Source organism: Heliangelus exortis, chromosome 3 (genome assembly GCF_036169615.1).
Source record: "Heliangelus exortis chromosome 3, bHelExo1.hap1, whole genome shotgun sequence".
In the NCBI taxonomy this organism is placed as follows: Eukaryota; Metazoa; Chordata; class Aves; order Apodiformes; family Trochilidae; genus Heliangelus; species Heliangelus exortis.
Genome location: NC_092424.1, coordinates 114,200,407 through 114,223,932, shown reverse-complemented (window position 1 = coordinate 114,223,932; position 23,526 = coordinate 114,200,407). Strand labels below are relative to the sequence as shown.

Here is a 23,526-nt window from a genome sequence, read left to right as displayed (position 1 = left end):
AGGAAGCTCCTTATCCAAGGGAATTCCTCACCCAAGGAAGCTCCTCTCCCAAGGAAGCTCCTAATCCAAGGAAGCTCCTCTCCCAGGGAAGCTCCTCATCCAAGGGAATTCCTCTCCCAAGGAGGCTCCTGCAGAGAGGGTCCCTCCCTTCGTTAGGTACCTAATTGCTCCCTTTGAGTCACAGAGCTGGAGGAACCTGCATCTGGCTGTGTTGTGTTAACTCCTGGGCCCGTGCTTGTTATTGGCTGACAAGAGTCTCAAACCCTTTTCACTTTTTAGAGTAAAACTTCAGGTTTTTTAATACCCAACCCGTGTGTTCCCACCCCATTTCTGGTCGGCCTGGCCTGGGTTTGTGGGGTTCCAAGCCACCGTCCTGAGAACTGGGGCTGATTTCTCCTCCACCCCCCATCTCCACGCCGCCCCCATCAGTAAAACACTTTTTCCAGGTAGGTGTTCAGGAACATCCCTGTGGGGTCCAGCTTCTCCCGGATGGAGCAGAAGTTGGAGAAGGCTGGATACATCTTCTCAAAGTCTTTCCGGGTGCAGCTGTGAGCCTGCAAGAGAGAAAACGTCCAGGAAGGGCTGCCCAGCCTTGGCCCCCCCATCTCCAGATGCTGCTGGAAGCCCCTCCAGGAGTGGTGGGACCTCCATCCCTTTATCCCCATGCCCAGGGGATCTGCCATCTCCCTCTGGGAACAGCCTGGTGGGATGGGGTGGGATGGGGTGGGATGGGGTGGGAAGGGGTGGGATGGGGTGGGATGGGGTGGGATGGGGTGGGATGGGGTGGGAAGGGGTGGGAAGGGGTGGGAAGGGGTGGGAAGGGGTGGGAAGGGGTGGGAAGGGGTGGGATGGGGTGGGATGGGGTGGGAAGGGGTGGGAAGGGGTGGGAAGGGGTGGGATGGGGTGGGAAGGGGTGGGATGGGGTGGGGTGGGGTGGGGTGGGATGGGGTGGGATGGGGTGGGATGGGGTGGGGTGGGGTGGGGTGGGATATGAAGGGATGGGATATGAAGGGATGGGATATGAAGGGATGGGATATGAAGGGATGGGATGGGGAGGAGGAAGAGTTCTATGACCTCCACACCACTGCAAACCCCCCTCCTCCTCCTCTGATGGATGGATGAGCCCTGATGGAGAAGAACCCCCTTCTGCAGAGCCTCTTCCTCCCAGAGGAGTGGGACCCCCAGTACCTTTGCCCAGTGGGGTCTCCCCCCGTGCTTCTTCATGATGCCCTCGTAGGTCAGCCAGTAGTTGAGGCGGGGGACATTCTTCCCATAGGGCCTGGGGTGGGGGGCAGAGGCAGGGAGGGTGTTAGCTGAGGCTGTGGTGGGATTTGAACCCCCTGAAAACCCCCCAGCTGGGGAGGATGACCCCAGGGACCCAGCCCAAGCTCTTTGAGGAGCTGATGGAAACCCTCTGAGAAGCAGCACCCCACCAGCAGACGGCCAGGGGAGCCTCAGGGAATCACTGAGGTTGGAAAAGACCTTCAAGATCATCAAGTCCAACCATCACCCAACCCCTGAGCCACGTCCTGGAGTGAAAAAGAGAAAGATCCTGACAGGATTAACTCCTGTAAGGAGAGGAGAGCAGGCCAAGCTGTTTGTGTGAGTCTACTTTATGTAGAATTAAAACTTGTAATAGATGTTAATGAATTTGTGTTCATAACCAGTAAAATTTAGGGTTAAACTGAGAAAGAAGTGAACAAAGCAGCTGAGAGGTGTCATTTTCCACCAGAACAATGTAACCAAACACAAGGCCAGAATGAGATCAGCTTCTGTCTCAAAGATCATTACAAGTGTAGGTCTTGTTTTTAAAACAAGGCACTGCCAAGGCCATTTAGGAGCCAGCTGGGCACCAAAGAATGTGAACGTCTGCACGAGAAGGACATAAAAGATGTCACCACCACCAGCTAAGAAGAAAGTTATGGAACATAAAGGATGTCACCCCCAACAGACAAGAAGAAAGTTATGGAGAGAGTCTGATATTGCCTTGTAACAATCTAATGAAGTCAGCAAGAATTGAGAATGTAACAATGTTGTAACCTCCCCTTTTCCTGTATAAATACCCCAACCCCTTCCCTTAACCCTGGAACTCTTTGTCCAGCAAGAGCTGGGAGTTCCCTGGATCTGCAAATAAAACCTTTGCTGTTTAAAGGCTTCAAACTCTGTCTCTAAACAGTTTTATTGGGCCTTTTGGCTTCAGGAGCACCACATCTAAACCCTCCTTGGAGACCTCCAGGGATGGCGACTCCACCACCACCCTGGGCAGCCCCTTCCAGAGCCTCACCACTCTTTTACATCCTCAAGAACGAGGGATGAAGGGCTCCAGGGTGCTCCAAGGCCATCCCACCCCTTCTGGGAGGTGCTTCCAAACGTCTGAGTGTGGGGAGTGGGCAGAGGTGAAGGAGCCCCTTCGACCCAAGCTCTTCAGAACCACCCAGGAGCTGGTGTTGGGTGTGTTTGAGATGGGCATCTCCTGCTGCAGGGTCTCCAGCTCCACCAGGACCCTGATCCAAGGAGGAGGAGGAGGAGGAGAGAGGGCCAGGGCTGACCTGTACATGATGATGTTCATGTAGCAGCTGTCCCGTTGGAAGCAGGGGCTCAGCCAGATCTCATCCCTCCGAGCAAAACGAACCTCCACGGGGTAGTGAGCCACCAGCTTGGGGTTGTTCTCCAAGGCACCTTTCAGCTCCAGCAAGGCTTCCTTTGTCTTCTCACTGCCCAGGAGAAGCCCCCAGCCCGGGTCAATGGGATCCTCTCGGGGACTGGAGGAACTGGAAGCGCTCACGGAGCCACTTCCATCACCTCTCAGCAGCCCTGCTTAACTGGGGAGGTCCCAGTTGACTGGAGGTTGGCAAACTGGAGGATGCCCACCTACAAGGAGAACCTGGGCGAGCCCGGGCTTGTCAGCCTGACCTCTGATTCTGGGATGGTTATGGAGAAGTTCATCTCGAGTGCCATCACTTGGCACCCCCAGGACAGCCAGGCCACCAGTCAACCCAGTCCAAACCTCTCTTGGGCTTTGGAGGCCCCAGCCCCACAGCTCCATCCTTGGCCCCACAGGAACCCAGGGGATCATAGAATCCCAGAATGGGCTGGGTTGGAAGGGACCTCAGAGCTCATCAAGTCCAACCCTTGCTCCACTCCCCCCGTGGTTCCCAGCCCATGGCACTGAGTGCCACATCCAGGCTCTTTTGAAATCTCTCCAGGGATGGAGAATCCACCCCTTCCCTGGGCAGCCCATTCCAATGCCTGAGCACCCTCTCCAGAAAGAAATTCTTTCTCATGTCCAACCTAAACCTCCCCTGGCACAACTTGAGACCTCTTGTGCCCTCTTGTCTTGCTGAGAGTTGCCTGGGAAAAGAGCCCAACCCCCCCCTGGCTCCAACCTCCTTTCAGGGAGTTGGAGAGAGTGATGAGGTCTCCCCTGAGCCTCCTCTTCTCCAGCCTCAACACCCCCAGCTCCCTCAGCCTCTCCTCATAGGATCTGTGCTGGATCCCTTCACCAGCCTACCACATCCCAGCACATCCCACCCATCACCCAGGCTCTGGTGTGGTTCCCCAGGAGAGGGGTGCAGGCAGGAAGGATGCCTCCCAGCCAGATCCCTTTTCCATGGCTTTGCTCCTGCTCCGGGCAGGGGATGGGAGAGGGGGCAGGAGGGACAGGGGGGGTCTGCAGAGCCACTCACATGGGGATGGCCCAGTCCTGCACGTGCTGCTTGAAGCGACACTCATAGTTGAAGATCTTGTAGCTGGGGGCAATGTTCTCCACCCGGGAGCTGAAGAGGAGCCAGAAGAAGAAGCGATTGATCCAGGACACCAAGCTGGGCACGAAGGTGCTGCAGGGGCCAGAGCAGGAGGTGAGATCATAGAATCCTAGAACTGGCTGGGTTGGAAGGGACCTCAGAGCTCATCAAGTCCAACCCTTGATCCACTCCCCCCGTGGTTCCCAGCCCATGGCACTGAGTGCCACATCCAGGCTCTTTTGAAATATCTCCAGGGATGGAGAATCCACCCCTTCCCTGGGCAGCCCATTCCAATGTCTGATCACCCTCTCCAGAAAGTAATTCTTTCTCATGTCCAACCTAAACCTCCCCTGGCACAACTTGAGACCTCTTGTGCCCTCTTGTCTTGCTGAGAGTTGCCTGGGAAACTCTGCAGCCATGAGGTGCTGCAGCCCTGCCAGGAGCCCATCAGTCCTCACCCCATCTGATCCTGGACCTTACACCCTTGTCTCAGCTCCCTCCTCTTGCTTCAAACTAGACAGGGGCTGCTGGGACATCACCTTCCCCCAGGCCTCAGTGCCTCCTGGTGAGCATCCTGGCACTGGGGGACCCAGAGCTACTGGGGACAGGGTGAAGTGGCAGGGTGGACTCCCTGGGAGAGTCCTAAGGGGTCACCATCCCTCTTCTCCCCCTTCATGGAGTCCAAGCTCAGGAATCCTGTCCCCCCAGGGTCCTGCTTCCCACCCCAACCTCACAGAATCAGTCATAGGGTGGTTTGGGTGGGAAGGGACCCTAAAGGTCACCTCATTCCACCCCCTGCCATGGCCAGGGACCCCTCCCCCAGCCCAGGGGGCTCCAAGCCCCATCCAACCTGGGCTGAGACACTGCCAGGGATGGGGCAGCCACAGCTTCCTTGGGCAACCTGGGCAACCAGGGGCTCAGCACCCTCACCCCAAGCAATTTCTCCCTCCCATCTCAGCCCCAGCTCCCCTCTCCCAGCTCCAAACCCTTCCCCCTTGTCCTATCCCACTCCAGCCCAGCCAGGACATCACCTTATTCCAGGCCACCACTAACCCATGGCCCACACCTGAGAATCACAGAATGCTCATGGCTGGAAAGGACCTCTGAGATCACCAAGTCCAACCAAACAATTTCTCCCTCCCTCCCTCCCTCCCTCCCTGCCCAAGATCTCCTCTCCATCTCCCCTCTCCCAGCTGCAAACCCTTCCCCCTCGCAGGGTCCCATCCCTCCAGGCCCTTGTCCCAAGTCCCTCCCCAGCTTTCCTGGAGCCCCTTCAGGCACTGGAAGGTGCTCTAAGGTCTCCCCGTTGCAGCCTTCTCTTCTCCAGCCTCAACACCCCCAACTCTCTCAGCCTGGCTCCAGAGCAGAGCTGCTCCAGCCCTCCCAGCAGCTCCAGGGCCTCCTCTGCACTGGCTCCAACAGCTCCGTGTCCTTCTGCTGATGGGGACCCCAGGGATGGACACAGCTTTACCCCAGGGGGGGCTCCTCAGAGCAGAGCAAACCCCTGGACCTCCACAACCCCTCTGGATCTCCTCTCATGCCAAGCCCACCCTTCTCAAGCACATCCACAGCATCCTCAGCTCTGTGCACACCAGAGGGCAGTGCAGCCCCAGGCATCCAGCCCAGCCCAGCTCTGCTCCTTTTTCCACAGGAGTTTGCTCAGAGGAGATCAAACATCTCCTTCCTTCTACCCCCGGGATGGACATCAGAGTCCTCCCAGCTGAGAAGGTTTCAGCAGAAAGGGATAGAGGAGAAGAAATGTGGATGGGAGTCCAACCCTGGACAAACCTGGGAGACAAATCTGGTTCCTACCTGATCCAGAGCAGAAACTCCAGCAGATAATATCCAACAGCATAATCCCACAGCCAGCTGGCAGAGGACATGGGGGGCTGCAAAGCCAAGCAGAGGAAGATGATGGGCGTTAGGGACAAGAAGGGTTTGCATGAAAGGTCCTGGGACCAAGAACCGAGCTGGCTGTGGGGGTTTGGAGAAAGGCACAGCCAGAAATCCCCAAAATCTCCTTCCCAGGGTCAAATCCAGTGCCAGGACAAACCAGGCTTTCTCATCAGGATGGGGAGAGCCTGGATAGTCCCAGCTGCACCTCTAGAACACCGCGGACAGGCAGAGCCCAGCCCGACCCCCAGCTGCTCCCCCAGCCCCCCCAGCAGCCCTTGGACTTCAAGCCAAACCTAAACAAGCCCCTCCTGGGGTGCAGTAGGGAGGGGAGCTTGGTGGGACCTGCCTTGGTGGTGGGATCCTGGTAGATAACACTGACATTCTCACTGTGAGGGAACCACAGGAATCGGAAGTACTGGGACCTCTTGAGGTGGTCATCGAGGTGGTTGAGGACCTGCAACAAGCAGAGAAGTGGGGGCTTGCTCTGGGAATTGCTTCCTGCCTCCTTGGAGCAGCAATCTTGGGAACGGGGCTTGGAGGCACCACAGAGGACTTCCAGGAATGCTGGGGAAGGTCCAAGGGATCTGGGGTGTCCTGGAAGCACTGAAGAGCACACAGACAGGTTGGGGATGCAAGGGACCTTGAAGACCAGCTGGTCTGGTTAAAGACCACCAAGCCCAAGTGACCACTCCCCCCTATCCCATCCCATCCCTCCAGGCCCTTGTCCCAAGTCCCTCCCCAGCTTTCCTGGAGCCCCTTCAGGCACTGGAAGGTGCTCTAAGGTCTCCCCGTTGCAGCCTTCTCTTCTCCAGCCTCAACACCCCCAACTCTCTCAGCCTGGCTCCAGAGCAGAGCTGCTCCAGCCCTCCCAGCAGCTCCAGGGCCTCCTCTGCACTGGCTCCAACAGCTCCGTGTCCTTCTGCTGATGGGGACCCCAGGGATGGACCCAGCTTTACCCCAGGGGGGGCTCCCCAGAGCAGAGCAGAGGGGACAATCCCCTCCCTTGAAGCCTTGCTGACATTTGGGTTGGAGGCCAACCCAGCCCAGCCAAGCAGCAGGAGGAGATCCCATCCCTGGGATGAGGGGCAGGGAGCTGTGTGTGTCCGTCCATCCATCCATCCATCCATCCATCCATCCATCCATCCATCCATCCATCCTCTCCTTGGCTTTGGCCATGGCAGATCCCAATGTCCTGAGGATGCAGCTGGGACAGCACCTGGCAGACGTCTGAGTTCAAGCTCTGCAGCCCCCAAACTGCCCCAGCAGGCATTGCCCAGGCAGGGCTGGAGGGACCTCTGCACCCATCTGGGAATGCTGAGGGGCTTCCAAAATCCACCTCCAGGCCCAGCACCAGGGATTCCCTCTCTGGCTTTCACAACCCTCTGGAAAGGAGGGATGGAGCTGGGATGCCACGCTGGATGGAGCCAGGAGGTGCTCCAGGGCCTTGTCCCAGGGACCTTCCCTGCTGCAGCTGCAGAATCACCAAATTATTCATAACAACACAAGAAAGAGCTTTCAGGAAGGTGCCTCCCTGGGACCCTGCCTGCCAGCAGCTGAGGACAGCGAGGCACCAGGAGCCTGAGCAACCAGGGGAACAATGCAGGGGACCCTCGAGGAGGTGTCCACAGCCCCCCAGGACACGACCACAGCCCCAGAACTTCCTCAGCTCGATCCCAGGGCCACCAGGTGGAAATAATCCCTGCCTGACACAGCAGCACCCACAGACATGAGGAGACCCTTCACCACTCATCCCTTCTGCCTTGCCTGGGTGGCCAGGGCTGGGGGAAGCCTCTGCTCACCCCTCCTCGCTGCTGTCTCAGCAGGGTCAGCACTTCCCTCCTGCAAGCAGCTTCTCCAACCTGAGATCTCCCAGAGCTCTGCAGAAAGACTTCACCCCCCCCCAGCCTTGCTTCCAAGAGTTTCCTTCAGCCAAGAGAAGGTGCAGCGAGCCCTGGATAAAACCCCAGGAGGTCTGAGGTGGCTTCAGCTGTGGAGCTGCTCCTTCCCAGAAGGGTTATTTGTCTTCATTGAACTACTGATGAGCAGGCTGGGCTGCTGCAGCTGTGAGCATCCTGCTGGGAACCCTGCCAGAAGGTGAGGGGCTTCATGGAGAGAACCCCTGCTAACACTGGGCTCTTCTGCTTCCCATCTGCAGCTCCCCCAAAAGGCCCCAAATCATAGAGTAACAGATGGGTTTGGGTGGGAAGGGACCCTAAAGGTCACCTAATTCCACCCCCTGCCATGGTCAGGGACCCCTCCCCCAGCCCAGGGGGCTCCAAGCCCCATCCAACCTGGGCTGAGACACTGCCAGGGATGGGGCAGCCACAGCTTCCTTGGGCAACCTGGGCAACCAGGGGCTCAGCACCCTCACCCCAAGCAATTTCTCCCTCCCATCTCAGCCCCAGCTCCCCTCTCCCAGCTCCAAACCCTTCCCCCTTGTCCTATCCCACTCCAGCCCAGCCAGGACATCACCTTATTCCAGGCCACCACTAACCCATGTCCCACACCTGAGAATCACAGAATGCTCATGGCTGGAAAGGACCTCTGAGATCACCAAGTCCAACCAAACAATTTCTCCCTCCCTCCCTCCCTCCCTCCCTGCCCAAGATCTCCTCTCCATCTCCCCTCTCCCAGCTGCAAACCCTTCCCCCTCGCAGGGTCCCATCCCTCCAGGCCCTTGTCCCAAGTCCCTCCCCAGCTTTCCTGGAGCCCCTTCAGGCACTGGAAGGTGCTCTAAGGTCTCCCCGTTGCAGCCTTCTCTTCTCCAGCCTCAACACCCCCAACTCTCTCAGCCTGGCTCCAGAGCAGAGCTGCTCCAGCCCTCCCAGCAGCTCCAGGGCCTCCTCTGCACTGGCTCCAACAGCTCCGTGTCCTTCTGCTGATGGGGACCCCAGGGATGGACACAGCTTCACTGTAAGGGTGTGGAACATCCCCAAGACTTTCCCAACCCAGGCTGATTTTCCGGCCACTTTCAGTTCTGAGGTTGGCAGGATTGTTCCAGTGGAATCAGGACAAAATCTCCAACCTCCCTTCTCTTTCTTTTTTTTTTTTTTTTTTTTTTTTTTTTTTTTTTTTTTTTTTTCCTCAGTTTGCTTGAGGAACACAAAAGCCTGGGGGAGCTAAAACCCAAGAGGGGAGGAGCAGAAGCAGCTTTCCCAAGGTGATCCTGCCAGGCTGGGTTTGTGTCCTGGGCGGGCAGCAGATCGCCGGCGGGGGTGAGCGACCTTCTCAATGTGTGCTTTTGATCCTCCAGATAAGAGAAGCAGAGAGCTGGGGAGGAAAACAAAAGCCCCACGACTTTGTAGGATAATTACAGCTCGAGATGAAGGCAAGCAGCTCCAGGAGTCCTTGGGGACCTCATCCAAGTGGTGGAAATCTCAGTGCTGTAAGGCGGCCAAGGAAGGTGATGGAGATGACCCCTGGAGCATCAAGAGCCCCCGGAGAGGAGGTGGGGGGAGAAGAGATGGATTTTGCTCCTTTTTGCTTCCCTCCCAGGAGGCTCAGAGCTAATCCCTTCAGCTTCCTCAAGGCCAGGTCAAAAGAAGCTGCAGGGCTTGCAAACCTCCTGCAGAACTTGCTGAGCTGGGGGGTGAGGCAGCCTGCTGGGTTGGGTTGCTGCTCAGGGGAAGGAGAAAGACAGGAGAGATGTGGCCAAGGTGCTGTGGAGGATGAAGCACCAGAAGTCACTCAGCACGTGTCCCATAGGTCCCCCAGGGTGATGAAGGGGAGTTAGGGAGCATGGAGAGCTAACATTTTGGAAGAGGAGACACTCAACCTCCTCAACCCCCCCCTTTCATCTCCACTCTGCCCAGCACATCAGGGGATGATGCCCAGGGATGTCCAAGCACCAGCTGGCAGGGCCCCATCCACACACCAAAACAAACATTTTGGGCTGAGAAGGATGAGGTCAGACAGTGGAGAGAAGGTTGAAGCTCTGGGTGGTCTTGGAGGAGTTGGCCTGGAAGGATCCATCCCAGGATCATCCTCCGAAGGGTTGGGCTTCAATTTAGGGTTAGGAAGTGGTGGGCTCAGACCATAAGAAGCACTTCTGCCCCCAGCGGGTCACGAGGCTGTGGTGAGAGCTTTGCATGGGTTCAGAAGTGATCAGAGACCTTCCTGAGCAGAAACTCAACTCACTACTCATTGCCTCTCCAGCTGTGATGGGGACAAACCTTTGGCCATGGGGACAAACTCATTGGCAGGGCCTGTAGTGACAGGACAAGGGGTGATGGGTTTAAACTGAGCATGGGGGGGGGGGGTTTAGAGCAGTTCTAAGGAAGAGAATGTTCACACTGAGACCCTGGGTCAGGCTGCTCTGAGAGGTGGGAGATGCCCCATCCCTGGAACCACTCCAGGTCAGGGACAGGGCTCTGAGTGTCCTCATCTGGTTGAAGATGTCCCTGCTCACTGCAAGGGGGTTGGACTCAATGGCCTTGAAAGGTCCCTTCCCACCCAAACCACCCTGGGATTCAGGAGCTACAAACCCCCTCCAGCTCAGGAACCCCCGACCCCACCGAGATCAGGGGATGCAGCATCAGATCCCAGTCTGACCCCTCCTCCCTAGCCAGGTCTGGGGCAAGGAGAGGTTGAGCCCACCCTTGCCACCCCACAGAGATGCTCTGCAGGTTTTCCTGTTGCCACCAAACCCTCCCAGTCCCGTTCCTGGGGTCAGCCCCAGGAGCTGAGCTCATCCCAGCCTCGGGAGCTCCATCACGAGGCCGGAGCGGGCAGCCCTTACATAACCACCCAGCCCCAGCTCCTCTGACACACAGATGATTTGCCAACATCTCAGCTAACTCAGGCTTAAATATTTCAAGCAACCTGCTCCCTTGGCCATTATTCTCTTCTGCTTGGCTGGGCCACTCGACATGAAAAACTGGAGGAGCCGCGGAGAGCGGCGGTGAGAGCGAAGGGATAAAAGGGGTTGATATTCCCAGAGCTCCTGCCCCCTCTGCCACCCTCCCCGAGGGAATGGGGAGGAAAAAGATGCTCCTGAGCTTGGCAAGTGAGGGGCAGAGCCTGGGCAGGAGGTGCTGAGCTCAGGTGGGGCAAGCTGGGGTTGGAGCTGGAGGCACGGGGTTATCCCGTGGAGCGTGGGGTTGAAGTTTTCCAGCTGGGAAGCAGATGAGGAGGTGGGGAATGAGCCTGGAGCTGCAAGGCTGGGTGAGGAAAAGGGAGCAGAGGCCACGGGGAGGGTTCAAAAGGGCTGGCAGGGTGGGTGAGGAGCAAGCTGTGAGGAGCTGGCTGGGTCCTGCCACGTTTAAATGTACTGCAAGGTGTTTGGAAAAAAATGGGTGAAGGTCAAGAAGGTCGAGTGTGAAGTTCTGCAGCTGGGTTGGGGCAAAGCCTGGGCTGGGGGAAGAAAGGCTGGAGAGCAGCCCTGAGGAGAAGGACTTTGGGGTGTGGGGGGAGGAGAAGCTCAGCATCACCCCAGCCATCCCCGTGTTGGTCACCCAACCCCACATGTGTCCATCTCTGGGGTCCCCATCAGCAGAAGGACACGGAGCTGTTGGAGCCAGTGCAGAGGAGGCCCTGGAGCTGCTGGGAGGGCTGGAGCAGCTCTGCTCTGGAGCCAGGCTGAGAGAGTTGGGGGTGTTGAGGCTGGAGAAGAGAAGGCTGCAACGGGGAGACCTTAGAGCACCTTCCAGTGCCTGAAGGGGCTCCAGGAAAGCTGGGGAGGGACTTGGGACAAGGGCCTGGAGGGATGGGAGCCTGCGAGGGGGAAGGGTTTGCAGCTGGGAGAGGGGAGATGGAGAGGAGATCTTGGGCAGGGAGGGAGGGAGGGAGGGAGGGAGGGAGAAATTGTTTGGTTGGACTTGGTGATCTCAGAGGTCCTTTCCAGCCATGAGCATTCTGTGATTCTCAGGTGTGGGCCATGGGTTAGTGGTGGCCTGGAATAAGGTGATGTCCTGGCTGGGCTGGAGTGGGATAGGACAAGGGGGAAGGGTTTGGAGCTGGGAGAGGGGAGCTGGGGCTGAGATGTGAGGGAGAAATTGCTTGGGGTGAGGGTGCTGAGCCCCTGGTTGCCCAGGTTGCCCAAGGAAGCTGTGGCTGCCCCATCCCTGGCAGTGTCTCAGCCCAGGTTGGATGGGGCTTGGAGCCCCCTGGGCTGGGGGAGGGGTCCCTGAGCATGGAACCAGATGCTCTTGAAGGTCCCTTCCCACCCAAAGCAGTTTGGGATTCCATGCTATCCTGGGGAAGTCCTTGTTGTAGGACACCAGGGATGTGGCAGCTCAGGGAACAAATTCCCAGGTAAAAAAAAACCCAACAACTCCTCCTGAGCCCCTGCACACCAAGCCCTCAGCTCTGCAGCCTGCACAGCCCAGCTCAGGGACACCCTGCAGGCAGGGGACAGCACCCTGGAGAAACATCTCAGGAGGGCTCCCCAAATTCCTTTCTCTTCCCTTCTCACCTCCCAGGGACAAGAAGCCCCCAAGGTTCTGCCCTGCTCTGGCAGCTGCATTTTGGGGTGACAGCAGACAAGGGGACACACGTGGGCTCAGGTAATGCCCTTGGACCTCTCTGTGCACCCCTCCAACCCCAACAGGAGGGTTGGGATGGGCTTTGGAAGAAGATCCCAGCCAAGTGGGTGAACTGCAGAGTCCTGGCACTGCTGAGCACCCCCCAGAACAGTTCCCTGAATTATTCAGTCCTTTAAAAAACAAAAAGGACAAAACGTTTCTTGGAGCTTTCCCAGCTCTGTGGCTCTGATCCATCCCCCACAACAATTTATTTCTTTTTTTTTTTGGCTGCTGCTTTTGCTCCAAGGACTCTTTCATTTTTTTTTTTTTTTCAGGAGCTCAGCTTGACACAAGTTGGGGCCAGGGCTGGGACCTGAGACCCAAAGCAGAGAAGGGAGGAGGATGGTGCTGAGGGATGCAGAAGAAGGGAGCTCAGACCACAGGAGGAGGAAGATGATCAGAGGCTGAAGGTGCTGGAGAGGTTCTTTCTCCCCCCCACAGTCCCCTGTTTTTTAACTCCTGGTGGACTTCATGCCTCAGTTTCCCCATCCTCACTCTCTCCAACTCCCTGAAAGGAGGTTGGAGCCAGGGGGGGGGGTTGGGCTCTTTTCCCAGGCAACTCTCAGCAAGACAAGAGGGCACAAGAGGTCTCAAGTTGTGCCAGGGGAGGTTTAGGTTGGACATGAGAAAGAATTTCTTTCTGGAGAGGGTGATCAGGCATTGGAATGGGCTGCCCAGGGAAGGGGTGGATTCTCCATCCCTGGAGATATTTCCAAAGAGCCTGGATGTGGCACTCAGTGCCATGGGCTGGGAACCACGGGGGGAGTGGAGCAAGGGTTGGACTTGATGAGCTCTGAGGTCCCTTCCAACCCAGCCCATTCTGTGATTCCATGATCCAGAATTTTAACTCCTTCCAGTGCCTGCAGTCCTCAAAGGCCACCAGGGCTTTCAACTTGGAATCATGGAATCATTTAGGTTGGAAAAGACCTTTAGGATCACCAAGTCCAACCCTTCCCCCAGCAGTGCCAGGGCCTCCCCTGCCCCACGTCCCTCATCCCCACATCCCCAGGGCTTTCTCTGAAACCCCTCCAGGCATGATGGGGACTCCAGCCCTGCCCTGGGCAGCCTGGGCCAGGCCCTGACAACCCTTTCCAGGGAGAAATTCTTCCCCAGCTCCAACCTAAACCTCCCCTGGCACCACTTGGAGCTGTTTCTTCTGAGGATGCTCCAGTGGGGATGTCAGAGCAGTGCAGGACAAGCAGATCCAAGCTCCTGGAGAGGTTCCTTTCCACCACTACTGTTTTTTTCTTTTTCCCTTCCGTGCCTCAGTTTCCCCATCCAGCAATCTATCTTCTTCCGTTGAACCCAGGAATTCCATAAAATCCCCCAGGTCTTTCCCCATCCTTTCCCTTTTTTCTGTGGGCTTCAGCTTCTGCTGCAGCCTCCAGCAACATCCCAGAGACCTCGACCCAGCTGGGTCATCGCTCCCCTCAAGGCAAGGAGCTCACATCTTGCTCTGAGGATTGATCCAAACCCTGGAGGAGCTTCCTCCATCCCACTTCCCACCACCGTGGAGGGGGAGAAGGCTCCAAGGAAAGGCACCCGGGAGCTGAAAGGGGTTGATGTGATGGCGGAGCTGGGAACAGGGGGGTCTGATGTGCTCCCAGGAGCAAGAATTCCTGCAAACTGCTCAGCAGAAACGCCCGAGGGGCCTAAAAAATGCATTCTGAGGGACCAGCAGCACAACCACCACGGGCCACAAAGCCACATGGAGCCCCGAGCTCACAAAGCTCAGGAGATGAATTGCCCCAAAAGGAAAGAAAAAACCAACCAAACAAAAAAAAGGATATTTCATGGCCCTCTCAAGGGAAATCAGCCTGGGAAATTCCTGCTGGGAATGGAAAGCTTGGCAGGTGGAAACCCTTCTCCAGCATCTCTGGACCACCAGCATCCCAGGGCTCTGTCCCCAGTGCCTCAGGGACCTCAACTTGTCACACTCTCTTGTTTTCTTTCCTTTTCTTAACAGCTCTCTCCCCAAAGTGACCAATTTCTGTAAATCCTCTCCTCCTGTAAACTTCTTTTTCCTTTTAGAGGTGGTGTTATTGTCTCCTTTCCCTAAAACAAATCTTTGCAAGCTGCTTAAATCCTACAGCCTGTTATTTCTGTAAATCCCTGTGATGTCTGTGACCAGTGGCTGCTTTTTCCTCACAATCAAAACCACAAAATCACAGCTGGGATCCTAACACAGAGAGGAACCATTTCCCCAGCTTTAGCTCCTGCTGCAGCCTCCAGCAATGTCCCAGCACCAGAGACCTGGACCCAGCTGGGTCATCACTCCCCTCAAGGCAAGGAGCTCACATCTTGCTCTGAGGATTGATCCAAGCCCTGGAGGAGCTTCCTCCATCCCACTTCCCACCACCGTGGAGGGGGAGAGGGCTCCAAGGAAAGGCTGGGATGCTGACACAGAGCAGAACCATTTCCCCAGCCCCCACCTCTGCCCACACCACCCTCGCCAGGAAACTCTGGGAGCATCACCCGGGTCCTACCTCGGTGAGGGTGGAGGGGAAGGTGACCTCGTGCAGGTGGAACTGGGGGACACACTGGAAGGTGACTGTCACCACCACCCCCAGACAGCCCAGGTGGAGCCGGGCAGCCTGGAAGATGTCAGGGTTGGTGGACTCAGAGCACTCCAGGATCTCCCCCGAGGCTGTCAGCAGAGTCAGGGCCACCACCTGCAGAGAGGGAGCAAAACCTCAGCCTCCCCCAGCTCCAAGCCAGGACCCTCCCATCCCACCCCAAACCTTCCAGCTGGGAATGCCCAGAGTCCCCAAGCACCATCCCAAGGGGCTTTCTGCTGAGCTTGGCTCCACCAGCCCCATCTCCTGCCACCACCTTGGGGTAGGGACAGGGTTAGGGACATCAAATGGAGGGACACTGGGATGGACAATTGGATGGAGGGACATCTGGATGGAGGGACACTTGGATGGAGGGACAATTGGATGGACAGTTGGATAGAGGTACACCTGGATGGAGGGACACTTGGATGGACACCTGGATGGAGGGACAATTGGATGGAGGGACATTTGGATGGACATCTGGATGGAGGGACAATTGGATGGACAATTGGATGGAGGAACATCTGGATGGAGGGACAAATGGATGGAGGGACACCTGGATGGAGGGACAATTGGATGGACATCTGGATGGAAGGACAATTGGATGGAGGGACACCTGGATGGACATCTGGATGGAGGGATAATTGGATGGAGGGACACCTGGATGGAGGGACAATTGGGTGTAGGGACAATTGGATGGACATTTGGATGGATGGACAGTTGGATGGAGGGACACTTGGATGGAGGGACACCTGGATGGAGGGACACCTGGATGGAGGGACACCTGGATGGAGGGACATCAAAGGCTGATTCTCGTTCTGCAGGGCATCAGGAAAAGCCACCAAATGAAGGAGGAAAACTCCCCCAACGTGACTTGATGTCTGCAGAACCATCACTGGAACCACCCTGCAGGACTGGAGCTGGGAGTGGAGAACTTTCCCCAACTCTCTCATTAAAACCAGACCTGGACCTTGGGTTTGGGGGGGCTCCAGTATGAGAACTCCTATCCCACTGGTGTGGAGCTTGGCTCCTTGGGTGGTGGGACCATAAAGCACATGGATGGAGGAGTTGGGGCTGGCAGGGGAGGTCTTCAGGGAGAAATTCTTTATGCTGAGGGTGCTGAGCCCCTGGCCCAGGTGTCCCAGAGAGGTGGGAGATGCCCCATCCCTGGGACCATTCCAGGGGAGGTTGGATGGGGCTCTGAGTGACCTCTGGGTGAAGATGTCCCTGCTCTGGGTGAAGATGTCCCTCCCCATGGACTGGATGATTGTTAAATGTCCCTTCTCACCCAAACCATCCTCTGATTTTATGCTTCACACTGTGCACGGGCAACTTGGAGGTGCCCCTTCCAGCAGCTCCATCCTGATGGGACCAGGATCCCTCCTGCTTGCTGAGAAAGGTCTTCTCCTTCCCTCCTTCTCCTTCTCCTTCTCCTTCTCCTTCTCCTTCTCCTTCTCCTTCTCCTTCTCCTTCTCCTTCTCCTTCTCCTTCTCCTTCTCCTTCCCTTCTTCTCCTTCTCCTTCTCCTTCCCTTGTCCTTCTCCTTCCCTTCTTCTCCTTCTCCTTCTCCTTCTCCTTCTCCTTCTCCTTCTCCTTCTCCTTCCCTTCTTCTCCTCCTCCTCCTCCTCCTCCTCCTCCTCCCTTACCCCAAACTGGGCCCACCAGAACCAGACCAGGGCAGGGACCTCTCCCTTGCAGCCCCCAAGCTGCTCCTGTCCCTGCTCCTGGCTCACCTGGGTGGGGAGGATGCCGTGGGAGATCCCCGTGTTGTGTGTCCCTGTCCCAATCACTCCAGCTGCTGCCACCTCAGACACTGCTCCTAGGCTGGAAGCAGAGGAAGGGGATGGTGAGGACCTGAGCACGTGGGACATGGCGTGGGACACTGCGGGACACCCGTGGGACATGGCATGGGACTGTGGGACATGGTGTGGGACACCTTGGGAAATGGTGTGGGACACCTTGGGAAATGGTGTGGGACACTGTGGGACATGGCATGGGACACCCGTGGGACGTGGTGTGGGACACCCGAGGGGTGTAGTGTAGGACAATGTGGGACATGGTGTGGGACACTGTGGGACATGGTGTGGGACACTGTGGGACATGGTGTGGAACATGGCGTGGGACACCTTGGGACAAGGTGTGGGACACCCATGGGATGTGGGACACTGTGGGACATGGTGTGGGAAACCTTGGGAAATGGTGTGGGACACCTTGGGAAATGGTGTGGGACACTGAGGGACATGACATGGGACACCCGAGGGACATGGTGTGGGACACTGTGGGACATGGCATGGGACACTGTGGGACATGGCATGGGACACCTTGGGAAATGATGTGGTACTCTGTGGGACATGGTGAGGGACACCCATGGGACATGGTGAGGGACACCCATGGGACATGGTGTGGGACACTGTGGGACGTGGTGTGGGACACCTTGGGACACGTTGTGGGACACCCCCAGGACCTCCAAAAGGGAGGTTTTTCCACCCATTCCCACCAGTGGGTAGGTCTGTGGGCCATGTGCAGACACCCCCATGGGACAGAGCCACCAGGATGTCCCCGGGCAGGAGAAGCAGAGGGGACTTCATGGGGGAGACGTGCCCCAAGTCACCAAGTCCCCCCAGCATCCTGCAGAGATCCAAGTGGGGTGGAGACCTCCCTCCCCCGTGGGTTTGGAGGAAGGGATGAGGAACCCCCCACCCACCACTGTGGAGCAGCAGCCAGGAGGACAGGAGGTGACAAACACAGCAAGGTCCCTCCCTCCCTGCAACCAGTGCCAAGCTGGGCACGTGGGGATGGGCATCCCAGAACGGTTTGGGTTGGAAGGGACAAGAATCAGGAATATTTAGTTCCAACCTCCAGGGACCTTAAAGGTCATTAAATCCCAACCTCCTGGCCACGGGCAGGGACACCTCCCACAGCCCAGCTTGTCCCAAGCCCTGTGTCCCTGTCCCACTCACTTGGCCAGGGCCAGCCCATGTTTGCTCAGCTCCACGTTCAGATCCGAGAGGAAAATCCCCCCTTCCACCATCACCTGCTGCTTCTCCTTGTCCACCTGCAGAGGAGGGGATGCCAAGGGAAGGTCACACAGCTGGCAGGAGAAACACCTCGTGGGAAGCACCCAGGGAGCCCAGAGGTCTCCATGGGACAGCCACCAGGGCTGGCTTTGCTCCATCCCCACCTCCCACCTCTTCCAGACCTTCAGCCAGCTCAATGGAGATGCCTGTCCCCATTCCTGTCCCCATTCCTGTCCCATTCCTGTCCCCATTCCTGTCCCCATCCCAGTTGGATGCCCCCTGAGGGTCTCAGGGCTGGGGACCCTCCCCCATAACTTCTCCCACTCGGTCACCCCACGGGAGAACACAACCCCCAGCACAGCTCTGCCAGCTCCTGCTGGAAGGAGCATTCAGCTCCCTCCTGACAGGCAGAGCTGGGGGGGAGGCAGCTGTCCCTTCCTTAATTATCACTCTTAATTACCAGCAAGGTCTGAGGGGCATCAAACAGAGGGATCTCCCATGGGGAAGTGGCCCATCTGATGCAGGAACCATGGGCAGTGGGGAGGGGTGACCCTGCCAGTACCCCCTGCCCAGCCAGCAGCCCCTGCTGTGACAGGGACACGGTGCCAAGGGGAAGCCCTCACTGCAGACAGAACCATTTCAAAGCTTCTCCCACCTCTGCCAAACCACAAGAGAGGCTCAGGCTCTGCTCTGCCCCCAGACGTGGGCCCAGCACCCATCCCTACCTCACAACCCCATGGGCAGGGGCTCCTCATGAGGACCATGGTGGGAGCTTCTTCCAACCTCACCCACCCACCCCGAGACAAAGTCCCCACGGTGGGCACGGCCATCAGACCCAGTCCCATCCCAGCTCCAGGACAAAAACATCCCCAGGACGCTCTGGATGGGGCTTGGCCAAGGCAGGAGCTGGGGTGGGGTTGGGCACCAAGCCCCAGAGATGCTGCTGAATCCCTCTGACCCAGCACATCTCCCACCTGGGCTGCAGCAGGGGATCGATTTCTTCCCTTGTCACCTCCTGCAGGTCTCCTGCCTCCTGCTCCCTGTGCCAGGGGACCTGGAGCTTGGAGCTGGGGAAGAATTTCTCCCTGGAAAGGGTTTTCCCATCAGTTCCCAGCAGGTCGTGCCCCAGCATTTCAGGGGCTGCTCTGGAGGAACTCCTGGCTGTGAGGAGAGGAAACCTCCCCATCCTTTCACCCCTCCCAGGGTTTGGTCTCCTTGTCCTCGGCGGCCACTCCAACAGAGGTGGCCCCAGGTTTCAGGGGTTGGCCTCACCTTGAGGACCTTGTTCATCTTCCCCATCTGGATCATGAAGTCATCGGTGCAGGCGATGTCAGAAGGAGAGTGGCCACCTCCCACCACCTTCACCCTCTTGTCCCTCTGCCTGGCCATGTCCAGGATCTGCAGAGACAAGAAGTGGCCCTGAGCATCCCACCACCTCCCTCAGAGCTGTGTCCCACCCATCCCTCACTCCACAACTCATCATCTGGGGTTAAAACCCCTCCTGGAGCCCAAACATCTCCTAAGACAGCCCTTGGGATGGATCAGCCTGGATCCTGAAAGGTTCCTTCTGACCCAACCCAATCCACGATCCCGTGATCAGGAGGAGATGCACAACGGGGACACTCTAGGAGGACAGAAGCATCTCTGGGGTGACAAAAGTGACCCAGGAGTCCCAGCCCTCAGCTGGGCTGGAGGAGGATGCCAGATGCTGATGGCCAAGGAACAGAGTCAAGTGTCCCCAAGTGTCCCCATTTCCTGAGCCTTTCAGACGTCTGCTCAGCAGGATGGGGCTGTCACCACCTGTCACCTGGAGACCATGGAGCATCCCAGCCCTGCCCAGCTTTTCCCTTCATCTCTAAGCACTTGGAAGTCTCCTGGAAGCACTTCCCTTACCTCTCGGATCTCCTCCACCGAGGTGGGTTGGAAGTACAGCTCTGGAGAGGAGCCATAGGTCTTGGCCCAGTTCTGGAACTTGACTCCTCCTTGCCCGTGAACCTAGACCAGAACCAAGAGCTAAACCAGAGGTGCCTTCTCCTCCTCCACCCAGCCCAACCTCCATTTGCCAAGCCCACTGTGCCAGAGGCAGGATTCCACCAGGATTCAGTATTTATGGGCATCTCAACCCCTCGAGTCCCTGGAGCAGGGATGTCTCCATGGGGGGAAGGCAGTGGGGAGCAGTGGGAGGATGCCCTGGGGTGTTTGGAGCCATCTCCCTGGAGCAGAGCCCATCCCTTCCTCCCACAGCACGATGGGTGCTGGGCTCCTCTCCATTTCCATGGGCTCCTCTGCTCTGCTCTGCCCCCAGACGTGGGCCCAGCACCCATCCCTACCTCATGTCCCCATGGGCAGGGGCTCCTCACGAGGACCATGGTGGGAGCTTCTTCCAACCTCACCCACCCACCCCGAGACAAAGTCCCCACGGTGGGCACGGCCATCAGACCCAGTCCCATCCCAGCTCCAGGACAAAAACATCCCCAGGACGCTCTGGATGGGGCTTGGCCAAGGCAGGAGCTGGGGTGGGGTTGGGCACCAAGCCCCAGAGATGCTGCTGAATCCCTCTGACCCAGCACATCTCCCACCTGGGCTGCAGCAGGGGATCGATTTCTTCCCTTGTCACCTTCTGCAGGTCTCCTGCCTCCTGCTCCCTGTGCCAGGGGAGCTGGAGCTTGGAGCTGGGGAAGAATTTCTCCCTGGAAAGGGTTGTCAGGGCCTGGCCCAGGCTGCCCAGGGCAGGGCTGGAGTCCCCATCATGCCTGGAGGGGTTTCAGAGAAAACCCTGGGGATGTGGGGATGAGGGACATGGGGCAGGGGGGGTCCTGGCACTGCTGGGTTAGCTCCTAATCCCTAAAATCTGGATTTTGGAGCATGTGGTGCTTTCCCTGGCAGGGCTCTTTGCCCACCTGGAGATGGGAATGGAGCTGGGAAGGGTCTGGAGAGCAAGGAGAAGGTCTGGAGAGTAAAGAGGAGGGTCTGGAGAATATCAAGAAGGGTGTGGAGAAGTTGTGAGGAGCATCTGAGGGAACTGTGGGTGCTGATCCTGGAGCAGAGGAGGCTGAGGGGAGACCTTGTGGCTCTCTGCAAGCCCCTGAGAGGAGGTTGGAGCCAGGGGGGGTCGGGCTCTGCTCCCAAGGAACAAGGGATGGGAGAAGAGGAACTTTTGGCACAAGTCAAGTGGTGCCAGGGGAGGTTTAGGTTGGAGCTGGGGAAGAATTTCTCCCTGGAAAGGGTTGTCAGGGCCTGGCCCAGGCTGCCCAGGGCAGGGCTGGAGTCCCCATCATGCCTGGAGGGGTTTCAGAGCAAGCCCTGGGGATGTGGGGATGAGGGACATGGAGTGGGGGTTGCTGGTTGGAGCTGATGATCTCAAAGGGCTTTTCCAACCACAACAATTTGATGGTTCTGTCCTGTGCCCCCCCCTTTGCTGCTGAAGGGATCTGCACCTTTGCTTTCCAAAAACCCCATCACGAAACCCTGGTGGAGGCTGCTGGGAAATGGTTTATGAGGGACAGCACAGCCATGAAATGGGTTCCCCTCCTTTTTGGGGGGTCTAGGGCTGCCCAACACCCCCAGGACATGCATCTCCCTCCATGGCACCCTTTGTTTTCTGGAGCGTTTCACTCCTGGAAGGATTTCTCTGGAACCCCTCAGCCTGTGTCCAGCACCATGATGAGGGGGTCTCCAGGAGAGGAAAACACTGGGGGAAAAACTTGGTGTCTCTTAGAGCACGGGAGAGGAGGAATGTCCTGAACCCCCGGATCCTTGGGAGTGTAGAGAAGTTGGCCATGAGGAGCTGGATATGAGAGGTTGGGCTGCAGCCCCAGCAGAGCCAGGGGGGTTGGGATCTGACAGGGGATGGAGAGGAGGATTTGGGTTCTCCCAGTTTTTCCCTTCCAAGCCACCCACGTTTTGGGGTGAAATGGACCATCTGGAGGGGTTTCAGAGCCCTGGAGATGTGGGGCTGAGGGACAAGGGGCAGGGGTGGCCCTGGCACTGCTGGGGTTAATGGTTGGACTTGAGGATCCCAAAGGTCTTTTCCAAAGGATTCGATGGATCCAAACCCTCCCCTCTCCCACCCAGGCTCCCTCCCCTCGTCTTCTTTCTCCTCCCCTCCCATGGGCTCAGCTCCCACCCAAAGGGAGACCCCAAAAGTGGCCAAACTTCCCCCAGGGGTGTCTGCAGCACCCTCCCCCCCTGCCACCCTTTTCCCACCCCCCCTTAGGGTGTTTTAGGGAACAGGACGGGGACACTGGATGTCCCCCCACCCCCTGGTGACACTGCCGGGAGGGCAGAGCCATCGGGAAGGTGTTTGGGGAGGATGGGAGCCCTGGGGGTGGAGGGGAAAGTGGGGCTGGGGCTGTCCTGGAAATGGGAACCTGGAGTTGGGCTGAGAGTCAGGTCCAGAGGGAGAGAAGCAGGAAAGAAACCCCAAGCAAACAAACAAAAAAACCCCAAAACAGACAAGCAAAAAAACCAACCAACCAAAAAAACCCAACAACAACAAAAAAAAACCAACAAAAAACCCCCCAAAAAACCACCCCAAAAAAACCCCACAAAAAAACCCACCAAAAAAAACACCACAAAAAAACCACCAAAAAACCAAAAAGACCCCAAACCAGCAAACAAAAAAAAAAACACCCAAAAACCCCCCACCAAAACCCTAAAGAAAACCCACAGAAAAAAAAAAAGCCCAAACGAAAAAAAAAACCCACTAAAACCGAACACAAAAGAAACAAAACCAAACACACACAAAACCCCAAACAAACAGAACCACACACAAAAAGCAACAAAACCCTCCAAAAACCAGAAACAGAAAAAAAAAACCCCTCAAAAAACCCAACGAAACAACGAACCAGAAAAGCAAAAAAAAAAAAACAAACAAAAAAAAACCCCCCACAAACCCCAAAAGCACAAAGCTGAGGGCACGGAAAAGCCTCAGGAGCTGCTGAGCTCCTCCTGCTGAGCAGCCGGACCTTGACCCGGTTCTTCCAGGAGATCTCTTGGATTTCTGTCCCTCTCTCCCTTCCGAAACCCTTTTCCCAGTTCCCATCCCGGTGAGATGGCTTTAATCCGGATGCCCTCAATCCGGATCCTCAATCCGGATCCTCAATCCGGATCAAAGGTGGGGACACAACCACATCGCCCCCAGCAGCTCCCAACCCCAGCACGTGGCTCCACACTGCCCGGATCCCCCAAAAAAACCCCCAAAAAAGTGGGAAAACCCCCTCTTGGCTTGTCCTTACCATCCCGTCAGCTTCTCCAGGAGTCGCTACCGGGACTCCAGGTGCTCCGAGCCAGAGGACAAGGAATGATCCTGGTGGGATAACGGCTGCTGGAGCTTGGTCCTGAGCTGTGGCTCAAGAAGGAGCTGGGGAGATAATGAGTAACAGCCCTTCCCCTGCCTTGGGATCTGCCCGGGGGAGGAGAAGGGATGGGAGTTTCCTTCCGGGCTGGAAAAACAGGATCCGGGGGTCCCAAGTCCTGCTGGGAGGAGGAGAAGGTGCTTCAGGTTCTGGGGAGGAGGTTCTACGGAGTTGGGGGAGAAGATGCTTCAGAGGGCTTGGGGGAGAAGATGCTTTAGAGGTTGTTGGGGAGAAGATAGCTCAGGGTTTGGGGGAGAAAATGCTTTAGAGGGGGTGGGGGAGCAGATGCTTCAGATGACTTTGGGGAAAAGATGCCTCAGAGGCATCTTTTTTTGGGGGGAGAAGAGGGTTTGGGGGAGAAGATGCTTGGAGAGGATGCTTCAGCAGGTGTTGGGGAGAAAATGGAGGTATTTGGGGGAGAAGATGATTTAGAGGATG

At 57.2% G+C, this 23,526-nt stretch overlaps 1 protein-coding gene across 1 annotated transcript; it reads right to left on the bottom strand.

Moving 5' to 3' along the window:
- Positions 1-265: 265 nt before the first annotated feature.
- Positions 266-23,127, bottom strand: LOC139795396 (L-gulonolactone oxidase-like). Its single transcript, XM_071742352.1, has 12 exons — positions 22,969-23,127; positions 19,625-19,726; positions 19,004-19,129; positions 17,675-17,769; positions 16,448-16,538; positions 14,647-14,832; positions 5,986-6,093; positions 5,556-5,632; positions 3,687-3,836; positions 2,550-2,714; positions 1,189-1,279; positions 266-554 (listed from the first exon to the last, which is right to left on the bottom strand). Exons 1-12 carry the CDS (start codon positions 22,969-22,971, stop codon positions 426-428), a joined length of 1,323 nt encoding a protein of 440 aa, XP_071598453.1. The 5' UTR covers positions 22,972-23,127; the 3' UTR covers positions 266-425.
- Between the last annotated feature and the right edge of the window lie 399 nt (positions 23,128-23,526).

Bases quoted from the DNA above. Each gene is read 5' to 3' on its own strand.
- LOC139795396 (XM_071742352.1), bottom strand. The intron at 14,833-16,447 runs GTGAGCCAGGAG...CCCTCTCTGCAG, and splicing joins ACGGCATCCTCCCCACCCAG to GTGGTGGCCCTGACTCTGCT. The intron at 6,094-14,646 runs GTAGGACCCGGG...TGCTTGTTGCAG, and splicing joins TCCCCTCCACCCTCACCGAG to GTCCTCAACCACCTCGATGA.